The sequence below is a fragment of the Falco cherrug genome, chromosome 11 (genome assembly GCF_023634085.1).
Source record: "Falco cherrug isolate bFalChe1 chromosome 11, bFalChe1.pri, whole genome shotgun sequence".
NCBI classification, from domain to species: domain Eukaryota; kingdom Metazoa; phylum Chordata; class Aves; order Falconiformes; family Falconidae; genus Falco; species Falco cherrug.
The window spans coordinates 28,095,973-28,108,304 of record NC_073707.1 but is presented as its reverse complement, the minus strand read 5'-3'; the positions used below and the strand labels follow the sequence as shown (position 1 = coordinate 28,108,304).

The 12,332-nt window shown below is 48.6% G+C and overlaps 1 protein-coding gene across 1 annotated transcript in view; it reads right to left on the bottom strand.

Annotated features, from left to right (window-relative positions):
• TNIK (TRAF2 and NCK interacting kinase) overlaps positions 1-12,332 on the bottom strand; it is a 163,268-nt gene that overhangs the window by 67,226 nt on the left and 83,710 nt on the right. The window contains 2 exon segments of the mRNA XM_055723778.1: positions 5,134-5,259; positions 10,047-10,103. Of these exon segments, the coding sequence (XP_055579753.1) occupies positions 5,134-5,259; positions 10,047-10,103 (183 nt within the window).

Genomic DNA, 12,332 nt, shown 5'->3' with positions numbered 1-12,332 from the left:
AAAGGCTCCAAATGGCACTTAGACTGAGATCCCTGCTTACCAGCCCCATGCCTCCAGACAAGCGCTTCGCCCTGCACACACTTGCATCATCAACAATCTTGTTAAAGGACGAAGTCATGATGTGGTAATACCATAAACTTGAAATACAGATTGACTTTTTATTAAGCATAATTAAAATTATCATCAAGATGGGCTAAAGGTAAGATCATATTCTGAAATTCAATTTGCAAGCCCATTTATTGACGAAGTATTTTAAAATACAGTTCACTTGGCATTTACTTAGCTCTCATGCCAGAGTGACAGGAAACTTCATAAGCAAGGCAAATTCAAAAGCAGCAGCTGCTTTTGTGCTGCTGTCTCAAGATTTATTTTTTTTTTTTCTTAAAAGAGCCTTCGCAGCTTTCAAATCCACCATCACTTTCCCCAGTTTGGGAACGGCCAGTAAGACCTCTGCTCCCACCACTGCTGTCTATTACCTGGAAGAGCTCAAACCTGAGCATCTCCAGCACAGAAACCCCAACCCAGCCGACTGTGACCCACTCCAGCTTGTCCAGAGGAACTCCCCAACTCTGTGAGCCAAATCCTTCTGTTCGGTTTCGATTGCTTGTGTCGGTGCTACAGCGGGAGCAGGCTGCGATGCTGCACAGCACAGCTGGGTGGGAGCAGCGGGGCCAGCGCTGCTCTGCTCTCCCCTCTCCAGCTGCAGCATCAAACTGCTCTCACCCACGTTCATCAATAACCAACACGTCTTATCAATAACCGACATGCCTTATCAATAACCAATGTGCCTGGCCATGCCCTGCCCGCACCTCCCTGCGCTTCGAGGGCAGTCAAGCAATTCGTGCCCCTTGGGGAGCCGGCGGGCAGGTGCCACCACGGGTCCTGAGCAGACTGAAAGCTTTGGGCTCAGGGATGGCAGCGAAAGGAGCTGGGCTCACAGTCTTGCAGTGTTTACCACACTGACAGCGCTTTGAAGAGGAGTGAGAATGAAATGGTGTTGGCTTACTCAGCAAGACAGCAGCAGAAAGCCTGTCTGCTAACCCTGGGCTCTCGGTCGGGGGCTGGAGCAGCAGCCGCGCTCCTCCCCGGCACTTACCTGGGACTGCAGGGCTTGGAGCGACTACAGAGAATTACAGCTCAGCCAAAACCTGTCCCCCTCAGTGATTTAATTCCTGCGATGCAAAGTTATCAGCAACTGCCCCAAAATATTCTTCAGTGCCTAAAGCAGACTAGCAGCAATCCTGCTCCAAGCTGCACAGGCGTAACCCAGTGCTTCGATGGCTTGTGCTCCATTTTCAACGGAGCCTTGCTGCCCCCAGTTTCATTCTCCAGATCCCCAGTGTGACTCTGTTCAAACCACCCTGCCATGATTCAATGGGTCCCTACAGCTCAACATGGTGAAAAAGCACACTGCAACTACGCGGTGACAGCGCTGAGCATTGCACAGCTGCAGCAGTACCATCCTGACTTAGCTGTCGGTTCTGAACACCCAAATTCCTTCTCCCTCCGTATCACCCCGGATTACCCACTGCAGGGGACGCACCGGAGGCAACCCCACCGTGCTCACCGTGAGCAAGTATTTGGCAATCTGCCTATTAGCAATTTCCCCCCTCTTCATGACAGATGCGGCTGCGGGTGCAGGCAGGGTTGCCATGGCAGCCATCCATCGGCAGCCAGCGCCAGCGGCCCCTGGGGACCGCACCGGGCGGGCTCTGCCCTGGGTGGGCTCTGCCCTGGGCTGCTGCCAGCCGCCACGCAGCCCCCACGCTCCGCACAGCCCCCACCGCCCATGCACGGCAGCGATTCTCCCTTTGTGGTTTCAATGCACCGTGGATGGCAAGGGCAGATGGCAAACATGGAGCTGAGTGGCACCACTATCACCCTGCAGATGTATACAGTGTGTTAACGTATGGGAATGAAGCAGAGAGACTGCAGCTTCCAGCAGCCATGGGGGTGGGTGATGTGCTGGGGAGGGGGTCCTCTGGGATGGGGTCACCTCCCCATCAAGTTCATGCTTCCTAATGAATGCCCCAGCTCCCACTGCCAAAACCACACCCAAATTATCTCAAACGAGCTCCCCTGGGCTATGTGCAGCCTGGTAATCCATACCTTAGATCTGAGATAAGCAACGGAAATTTAATGCATGTAACTCCAAGAAGCAGCAGTTAACTGATTACTGGGTCCTCACCGTCCCCGGTGCGGTTTCTGCAGCCCACCCTCTCTTTGCCCCCTTGCACCGCAGGCTCCCCCGGGGATGACCCCTTTGTCTCTGCTAGAGACAGGCACAATCCTTCCCAAAGGTCCACAGCAGCCCCAGAAAGCAACACTTTCTCCAACACAGGAATAAGCCTACCTCCTGTTTTTTTACTTTTCCAAATGTTCCACAAAAGGTTGTCCCTACGACTTTTACTTCCTTTTTTCCCTAATGTATCAGATTTGTGATGCACATCTCCATTGCCACCTGCTAAAATATCCTCCATGCAGCTCTTTAATTTCAGGAAAACTCAATTGTTTAGCAAGCTCATCTTTCAGGGCGAGTGGCTGCTGTTGAATGGAGAAGCAGCACCAACAGACCCGCTCATCACGGCAGCAGGAGCGATGACAATACTTCATGTCAGAAGCCCGCCGTGCTTCCAGAGATTTTAATCTCTACTGAAAGAGTTCCCTGTTTTTTATTTCCGTATCAGCCTCCTGAATGTCGATAAAAAGAATTACTTGGGCATTATCAGAAACCATTTTATTTCAACAAAGGGCCAATGAAAAATAAACAAGCCTTTATCTGTGCGGCAAGACTGATAGAGTTCGCACAAGTCCTAATTCAATCAGATCCTGAAACAACAGCTATTTAACACAGCGACACCAGCACACCTCTCCCCCACGGCCGGGGAGCTTTCCCGTGAATAGTGAATACCTCGGCCAGCCCCAGCGCTGGGCACTGACTTAGAAAAACCTCACACGATTTTGCACAAATTTTTTTCACTAGCCCATGAGAAAGGCCCCGAAGTTGAGCAGAGAGGTAGTGGTCTGGAAGAGAATTTAGATTACCTAGTCTGCACGTCCCAGGGAACAAGACAAGCAGCACAGCTGGGTGATGAACACCCTCTCCCTTACACGGCTGGGTGACCCACTGGGGAAAACCCAGCTTCTCCTCCTGACTTGGGCACCTGAAGGTGATACAGCAGGTGCATCCTCCTCTGCTGCTTCACAGTGATGGAGATCAATGAAGGAGCCTCTCTTAATCCAAGGAGTTTTCTACTGAGCTTTTCTTTTTGGAAATCTGGGCTGCTTTAGCTGGGAAGATCATTTATAACCCATTATTCCATTAAAACTTGTATATGCCAAGAGCTCTTTGCACTGGAGCTGGAGGAAAGAAAAAAAATCACCCCAAAACGCTCTTCCCTGGCCAGCCCATGCTAACCCCAGACCCAAGCAGCACAAAGGCACTGAGCAGAGCCCAGCTCTGGGGAGGGCCTTCTTCATGCTGAGGGCTTTGGCACACAGTTGGTGGGTTTTTTCCCCCTCCCAGGCATTCCAGCAGCACAAGGGGAAATATTGTGGGCTGGTTTTCTATTTTACTTATTTTTTTTCATAAACAGATTATAAACCCACTGAAGCCAAATGGAATTTCACGGGATAAAAAGCCATTTCTCAGCTTGACAGCTCTCTCCTCACTGAATCCCAGGCCAGCTGCAAGGAACATGTTTTTTAAGAGTTCCCACCAAAAACAACCCCAACACCCGAGTAAGAAAATCCCCTGGAGTCCAAGCCCCCAAGTCTTCCCAGTACCTCCGTGTACCAGAAAGCCTCGGGTAACAAAGCGCTGCAGAAGCCGATCAGCTCTGTCTTTGTCCCAGGAGGAGTATTCTCCAACCCCCCCGGGGTTCCTGCTGCCCCTGATGCTCTGGCACACAGATGCAGGGGCCAACAGCTGAAGCCACTGGACTTTTTGCTAAAATAAAGCCTAGATCACATGGAAACTACAGGAAAGAACCTGCTGCTGCTCTTCTTCAGCATCTCCATAGTCTCCCAGATGAACCATAAATACTCGTTACCACTGAACACTCCAGCAATCTCGTTCAGGCACAGAAAAACTTTGGAAACCACCCGCGGGTAAGTCAGAACTGGCTGGCTTTACAAGACTGAGGAAATAAATGCTATTTAGAATACAGGACAACATCCAGGCTGTTATATTTAAGATAACTCAAACGTAGCCTTCTCTTCAACACTGCCCTAATGAAAGCAGGGTCTGAAACGGCTGGTCCAACGCCCACGGGCTCTGCAGGCTGTGGCTCCACAGACTCAGATCAGCACAGTCAAGCTCAGAATACAGCACAGTAACTTTAATTAATTTTTCATCGCCCTTATGGCAGTGCCTGGCGCCCAAACCTGCGGTGCCTGCTGCCCTGCCCAGCCCCTGCGAGCATCAGCTGCCAGCGAGGAGGTGGGCTCTGATGCTCTGGCTGTCTCCAGAGATAGACGGTGGATTTCAACTCTGTCCTCCGTGGTCTGGGAATGCCAAATTAATAACTGAGAAGCCACTGACAAGGGAAGCAGTGGGAGGAGGCAGGCAATGATTTATGGGGAGGCAAAGCAGCTTGCAGCCCTTCAACAACATGAGGCATCTTCACTGAAATGGCTGAACAGCCACAAACCTTCCTGCCCTCCCTCCGCCGTCCCCCTCCCTCCTCTTTATTGGCCTGCACTGGCTCTGTGAAACATTAACCACGAGAAGCAGTGACGAGAGCTGGCAGGAATCACAGACACCCAGCACCCCCCCTCAGCCTCCATCTTCCCAGCAACACTCCTGGCTCCCTCCAACCGTGGGGTTTTTTGGGTGGTTTTTTTTTGGATGCATTTATTTTGACAGGACAGAATAGTTTTCAACTGAATATTGTAACGAAAATATTGTTAATGACAATTCAGAATAAAAATGGTTTTATTGTCAGTTTGCGAAGATTTTATGGCAAAATGGAGAAGCATTCTGCAGTGCAGAGTTTTTTCAAAGCCACGACTTCAAAAAAGATGAATGCAAAATAAGGCTTTCTGTGCAATATGGCTGGTGCTAAAAGGACAACATGGAGTAAGAGATGTGTGTCAGAACCCAGATATTTTAAAGGAAAGAAAGCAACCTACCCAGAGCTGATCGTCCATTCCTGGTGGGTTCTTTTTAATAAAAGCACCATAATATGTAGCAATATTTCGGTGGTGAGAATACTTCTTCAGCATGTTAATTTCTTGTTTGATCTCTTCCTCTTCATCCTGGGATGAGGTGAAAAGAAAAGAAAAACAAAACCAGAGGCACTAAAAGACTGAAATTCACAGGCTCTCAGTTCTCTTTGTACATGGGTGAACTTGCAAGCACCCCACTTCTGACTGACCTCTCCCAAATTTCCTTGCACCATTTTTCACAGCTGCTTTTACAGCAGAGCCCTGGGAGCCTGAAGTCTGGGCTAGGGGCTAATTGATTGCGCCTTGAGCAAAAAGCTGTGGAGAAAACCCATGCTTTGCCACCTTCCCTCTTGCATTCCTGAACCCTGAACTGGCCAGATCTTGAGGCAGTATGGAAATCAGGTTGTTTCAAAACGCTTCAGATCACGGTGTCTCCTCCAGAGCAGGATCCCAAAGGTGCTGGCCGAATTTAAGACAGGCAACAGGTCTCTCACATGTGTTAAGACCGACCATCCCTGTGTGCTGCTGCAAACCCTGCAGCACGAGTGGGAGCAGAGCGCGAGCCCTGGGAAGCCCCAGAGCAGCTGAGTATCTGCAGGGCTGAAGTACCCACCAGGAGGGGCTGGCCAAGCAAAGCAAGGTCTGGCCAGAACTGAGCCCTCGCACAGAGACACGCTCTCCATCCAGAGGTGCACCAGTGCCAGACTGACATCACAGCCAAATTACGTGTTTTCAGCAGTTTAAACATTCCTCCCTTTTTTTTAAACTAATCCCTTTCCGATTCATATCATAATTTACACCAGTCTCACGCTGCTCTGAAGCTCAACCATACCTGCGTTACCCCAATAATGTACCAGCACGCACCCCTAGACCCATCAAAGGCCCAAGATGGTTTTCTAGAGACCATGGCACGGCAGAAGTGCATCCCAGCGTCCGACATGCCGCTCCTGCCCACCCTGGAAGCAGCACAAGACATTTGGGGACACCAGGTGTTACTGCTGGCATGGTGGCACCACGCAGGGAGCAGGCAGATGCTGACTGTCTGCAAACTCTCTGCCAGAGTAACTCATCCCTGGTGACAAGCACCATCCCCGTGGGCTGTCGTGGCCCCTCTCCGTCCCGTCTGCAGAGCGGCAACAGCTGAAGCAGCCGAGGCAGGGGAACTGCGCCCATATCCGTTTTGATGTTCTACCTCTTTGCTTTCACAGCCATCAAACACGCCCTGGTTTTATTTTAAGCTGACCGAAATCCAGCCTGCTGTAATTCCACGGGCTGCAGAGCAGCAGTTAGCACCTTGATGTCAATAAGTTTTATTATAAAAGGACTAGAAGGGCTGTTACCTCTTTATTCTTCTTTATTACCCTCGTCGCCCTCACCTGCTTCATCCTGACTTTAGTTTTACAAATGGGCAAAGGCCGAGACCCCCTGGCGAACAGCGAAGCTGCAGGGGCAGCTCTGCTTGAAGAGCAATGCTCCCTGCCCAGGTGTCACGCAACACGGACGGGAACATGGCTTTCTTCCCAAGGTACCACGGAACGGGAGTTAATGACTATGGTCTTCCTGAGAGAGAATTCAGGGAGGAACAGTGAAGATGAGGACAGGAGGAACACATGAAAGTAGGTAGGAGGACCTTGTAGAAATAACCTCCAATTTTATCTTTGGTAAGAACATGGAGAGCGTAAGTGCCAAAGAGGATGAGGAACGGGCCCAAACATTACAATGAAAACCTGGGGACTCTACTGGAAGACCTTTATCGCCTCTTTCCTTCAAGCAATCAACACAACTTTGCTTGTTTTCATTTGCCCAGGAAACAAGGGAATAAACACAGTTTATCAAGCCCCAGAGGGTTTGGTTTTTTTTTTTTCACTGAAGCCCTTTGCAACAAAAAAAAGCAGCTGGATGCTCAACAGTGCTAGGAGCAAGGAGGAGTGCTCAGTGCAAAACCCCACCAGCTCCCCGAGTACCACTAGCCAGCTCCTCAGTCGTCCCCCACCTCACGCCTGGCTCTGCAGGAAAAATGGAGATAAGCCACAGGGACACGTGGTCTAAGGTTTTATCTTGAGTCCCTCTTTATAAGCTGAAGTACTCAAAATGGCCAGGGGAAACCCCAGAGCATCTGAGCTGTGGATGGCACCCGAGGGCATCTCTGCATGGCCAGGCTCCGGGGTCTCCAGCCCAGCCTCCTGCTCCAAGCAGGACCCCTGCCAGCGATCACCACCAGCAAATGCAGCGAGGGAGGGGAGATAAAAGCACTAGCACAGCAAGTTGTTGCAACTCCTCCAGCCCCCAAACTGACAAAGCCCACAGACCAGGTTTTGCTGCTGTGCTTTGCCTCTGTCAATCAATTCTGTTACATCCATCGCTGGAAGCAGGTCATGCAGCATATAGCAGGACCAGTCCCTGGAAAATGATTCCATATTCTCAATTCAGAGATAGTGGCTGCCCAAACTGATCAAGTGCTGTAATTTGAGGGCCTCTACGCTGCAATCTTCCCTAAAAGATAATTAGCAAGAGCATAGATGAGTTCAAGCATCATCATCAGGAGCCTTTGTGGGTTTAGTGCAAGGCACATGGCTGGGATGAGACACTGGCTGGGAGCTCACTGAAAACACTGGGGCTTTACACTCAAAAGTCTTCCTCCATGAAACTGCAGATGGCTTTGTTTGGGATGACCACATTAGTTCTGTCCTCTGTATGCTTCTGAAAGACAAGCTGTCATCAGGGACATCCTGGAAAAACAGGTGGGATGGAGTATCTGGACAAAACAAATCAGGGGCAGAGCTGAAATCAGTGTGTCTCAGGAGGTGGTGAAGGGCTGGAGTGGACACCACAGCCTGGACTGGGTGCCAAACGTGGCTGTAGGCACGATTCAGGGACCAGCTTTAGAAATGACTCCAGAAGTGATTCCTGGGACCATTCCTGCAGTGGTTGGAGGACACAGCTCTAGATCTGACTTCAGCATTGACAGCTGTGGGGCACAGTCCGTCCCCTACCATGTCACAGCTCTGCTCTGTCTTCGCTGTGGTCATCGCCCGCCCTGCCCAAGCCTCGTCCTGCTCTCTCAGCAGCTTTCTGTTGGTGGCTATGGGCCGGTGGCATCCCTTCAGAGGACAAGGAGGTCTCACCCCTGCACCTCACCTGATCCTGCTACCACCTGCTAGCTAGTTACTTCTCCACTCACACAACACCGGGGTCACTCAAGCTGAGAAGCCACCACATGAGGTATTCAATGGGGTAGAAGAGAAGTTCGGTTAGGTTTGTTCTGGGTTGGGTTTTTTTTGGTTTTGTTTTTTTTTTTGTTTTTTTTTTTTTTTTACGAGGACTGACTTTAAAAGTTTTCGCACTATGTATTAAAAGAAAAACTACTGACATGTTTTAATACACCTAAAAGCAGCTTAAGAGGAAAATAATTAAATATCCCAACAACACACCCCATGCCAAATACCTGATTTACTACCTTGCACGTTCAGAGATGTGAGACCCTGCTTTGGAAAGGAAAGTTTTAGATCAGGGAGATCTACTTAAAAGACGTGGCTGAAAATATTGGTTATATGGTGGGATCAGACTTGGGGTACTTTTCTCCAACATCTTTGCTCGGAAGGGATGGTATTTTAAAACCACCGAAGTAAGTATGGACTCAAATTTAAGCCCCTGTTTGGCCTCAAAGTAATATTCTGATTTCTCAGCTTAAATTTGTTGTAACCTCGGACTTCATCCCACGGGAACCTCACTGCTGTTTATGTCCTGGGGTTATGTTTGGTGGGTCTGCCCATTCCCTTAGAGCCTGCTTCCCATGAGAACTAGATAAATGGCACTTGTAGATATTGCAAGTAAACAGAAACAAATCTCATTCACATTTACAGACCTATTTCCACGCATCATTTCACCCGTTAGCACACACAAGCACCTGGATGAAGGTCCTGCAGATATTAACACCACACCACGGTATCTAAGGTATTTCAAGACATACTCCTGAGGCCAGCTGACTGCTTTCACAGCGAGCCAGTTCTGTATGTGCTGAGCTCCTGAAAGCTTAATTAAAAACATTAATTCAAAAAATAAGGTGGGTAGACTGGGATTGGGTCCTAAATTTTGAAATGTGTTATTCCAGTAAAAAATAAAAGACAAAACACATTCTTACTCCCAAACCTAGCATTGTTTATGTAGGCAGAAACTTCGGGAGGTACAACACTGCACTTAAAAAAAAATATAAAAAAGAATCATTCAAGAACAAGCACTTTCACGTCTTTCCTAAATGCATCTGTTTAGTTTTTTAGGGATCATAGCAATTCCACTGTTTTTTTTCTTTTATGGCCACTGGGAAATGGTGAAATTATTCCTTCCCTAAATCCTGTTATTCATTTAATAACTTGTAAATTCTTGGTTCTTAGTCTGATACAAGTTTCAAAAGAGCCACATTTCTGAGACCAAGTTGATCCATTTTTTCCTCTTTATCAGTAGGATGCACAGGGGGAATTTAACTTGCCTAGTAAAAGTTATTCATAACAATACTGGCACATAGTTTTGGTGAACAAAAGCAAAACATGGATGTGGAGAAACTGAAATGTCTTATGAATACCCAATCCTGTTAGGATTTCTGTCAGATTTTATTAACACATTCAAAAGGTCCACTGCTGGAACTGGGTGCTGCTTTGTTTCAGCATAAAATTATTTAATCTCCAAAACTCTTCCAGATTTATTTTTCTCTCTCACATTTATTAAAACCAAAACCTCTTAATGGCACATATTACATTAAGGCAAAGGGATTCGCTTCCCAGGAACGTAAGCCTTCCACCAACCCCCACACGTTATCACACCCTGTTCCCCTTCCCCTCTTGTCTATAATTTAAGGATGCAGGAGGAGGAGGATACATTACCCCGGTGACGTCCATAACCTTAATAGCAGCAAGCTGGCCTGTTTTAACATGACGACCCTGCAAAAGAAAAAGGAGAAGTTTGTTTGTTTTGCTTGGTGGCAATGTTTTCCTTGCAGTGAACAATATCCTTAAACAATCTCATCATCCTGGCAGCATCCACACATTTCTTTATTTTTTTTTGCTTTTTCAAGAGCATCTTCACAGCAGCCATGATGGGAAAGCAATTCCCTCCCCTTCCTCCTGCCATTACAATTAATTAGTAAAGGGCCTTCAGTGCTGTATTTTCCTGGCAAACAAGTGCTGCAAATAGCCTTTAATGCTCAGCCATGCAAAAAAAAAAAAAAAAAAAAAAAATCCCAAACAGCTTGGGGCCTCTCTTTAGCACAGAGCATGACTCGGCTGGAAATGGTCTGCTGGTGATGATGGAAATGTGCTGGTTGGGCACTGCCTTCGGTCCCCTGGGTCCCAGCCCCGGCTCTCACAGACCTGGGGACACTCCAGGGACTCGCAGCCTGCAGGGCACCACTATGCACACTGTCCACTCATTTATTTACTTTGCAAAAGCCTTGGTTAGCAGGTTAGAGAGGTTTTTAAAATCAGGTTTGCTGCTTGGCTGTGGAAGTAACCCCATCTTTGGTGCTGGCACAGGCTGGGAGCATGCATGCATGCATCCAGAGAAGATGCTTGAGAGCCAGCATGGGAACAGAAGCCCGTTGACACGTATGGCCTCCTCTGTTTTCAGCAACTGAAAAATTAGCAAATCACTGCAATGAACTGCTTGTTGCACACTGCTCGACAGCATTAATCCTAATGGAAAAATGCCTGGAAGCAATGGGGAAAACTATGAAGAGCCCAAACTGTTGATCAGGTCTTAAAACCGATATAAGTGCTACCAAGTAAGCCAAATCCCAGCCTTTCCTCCTCTCCCGAGAAATGGATCACCCAACATTGCATTAAAATTGCTCATATTCTCCCCCCTCCATTCGAGGGCACGTGCTCTGCTTACAAAGCGGGCAGAGTCAGCGGACAAGATGCTGCTTCTCCAGCAAAACCAGCAAACGCCAGTCCCGGCGTGACACACAGGGAACAGCAGCTCCTGCCCCGCAGCACTGATAATTAACACACCAAGGATAATGAGGAGCAGAGGCTGAGAGGGGTCAAACTGCAGCATGGCAGGAACAGGGAAAAATAGGAGCTTTTCCTAAATTGCAGGCTCCACCAGCCCCCCCCCCCCCCCCCCCCCATCAGCATGCTTGTTGATGAGCTGGGGTTTGTGCCTGGGTTTCCCAGCCCTCCCGCAGGCTGGACATGGTCCTTCACACCATCTTGCCTCCAGCAAGAACCCCAAATTAGCAGACACAGGGACCTCTCGCCAGCCCCTCGGGTTTCCAGGCACAGTGCTGGGGAGCAAACCCACGCACCAGCTGCAGAGCACGGCGGCATCATCCTCTCCAAATTTATGACTTCACCAGGAAGCCAATTCACCCACCAGGGCTCCTCACTCATTTATTAACACAATTTATATGTCCTGAGCAACCGAATGTTCTAACAGTGGATAAAGAGCTTTATTTTAAAGCGTGCAACATAAAAAATAATAAAGCGCAGGCAGCCCAGCAGCACTGGGCTGCGGCTGAAGCATCCCCTGGATGCGGCCATTGGGAAGGAGAGGCAAATTGCTAGACACCATCTATTTAGACAGCATGATGTGCAAAAACAAATCCTCCTCTTCCTAAATTCATCCTTGTTTGCGTGGCCAGGAAGCCCCCACGCGTACCAACTCTCTAATTAAAGCCAACAGAGCACCAGGAAGGGATACACCCGGGCACAGCCACAGCACACTGCATCTTCCATGAGACGGAGCAGGAAGATGGGAAGCAAGTTGGGACATTTCAAGCCATGTATTTGCTAGTTATACCCACCTTCATCTCACACATCACCACCTCCTTTTGTATTTTAACCAATGCCCCGGCCTTGCTGTGGTGGAGCGCTGCTGCCTACCTCTGCTGTCGGCTAAGGGGGAAAGGAGCCCCACGTGCCCAAACCATCCTTCTCCCAGGGATCTGCCACTGCCTCCTTCACCTCCCAAATATTTACAGATGAAGGTAAGAACAAGAATATTGTGTAAGCATTTACCAAAACAAAATAAAGCACTTTGAAACTTATGTTAATGTAAGCCACGAGGGACACCTAGTCATGCAAAAATCAGGCGAAGTAGAACCAGTAAGTATTCAGCCTGGATCTTATAACAAAGATTTCTTTTTCGTACAGCTTGTTCACAGCAATGGA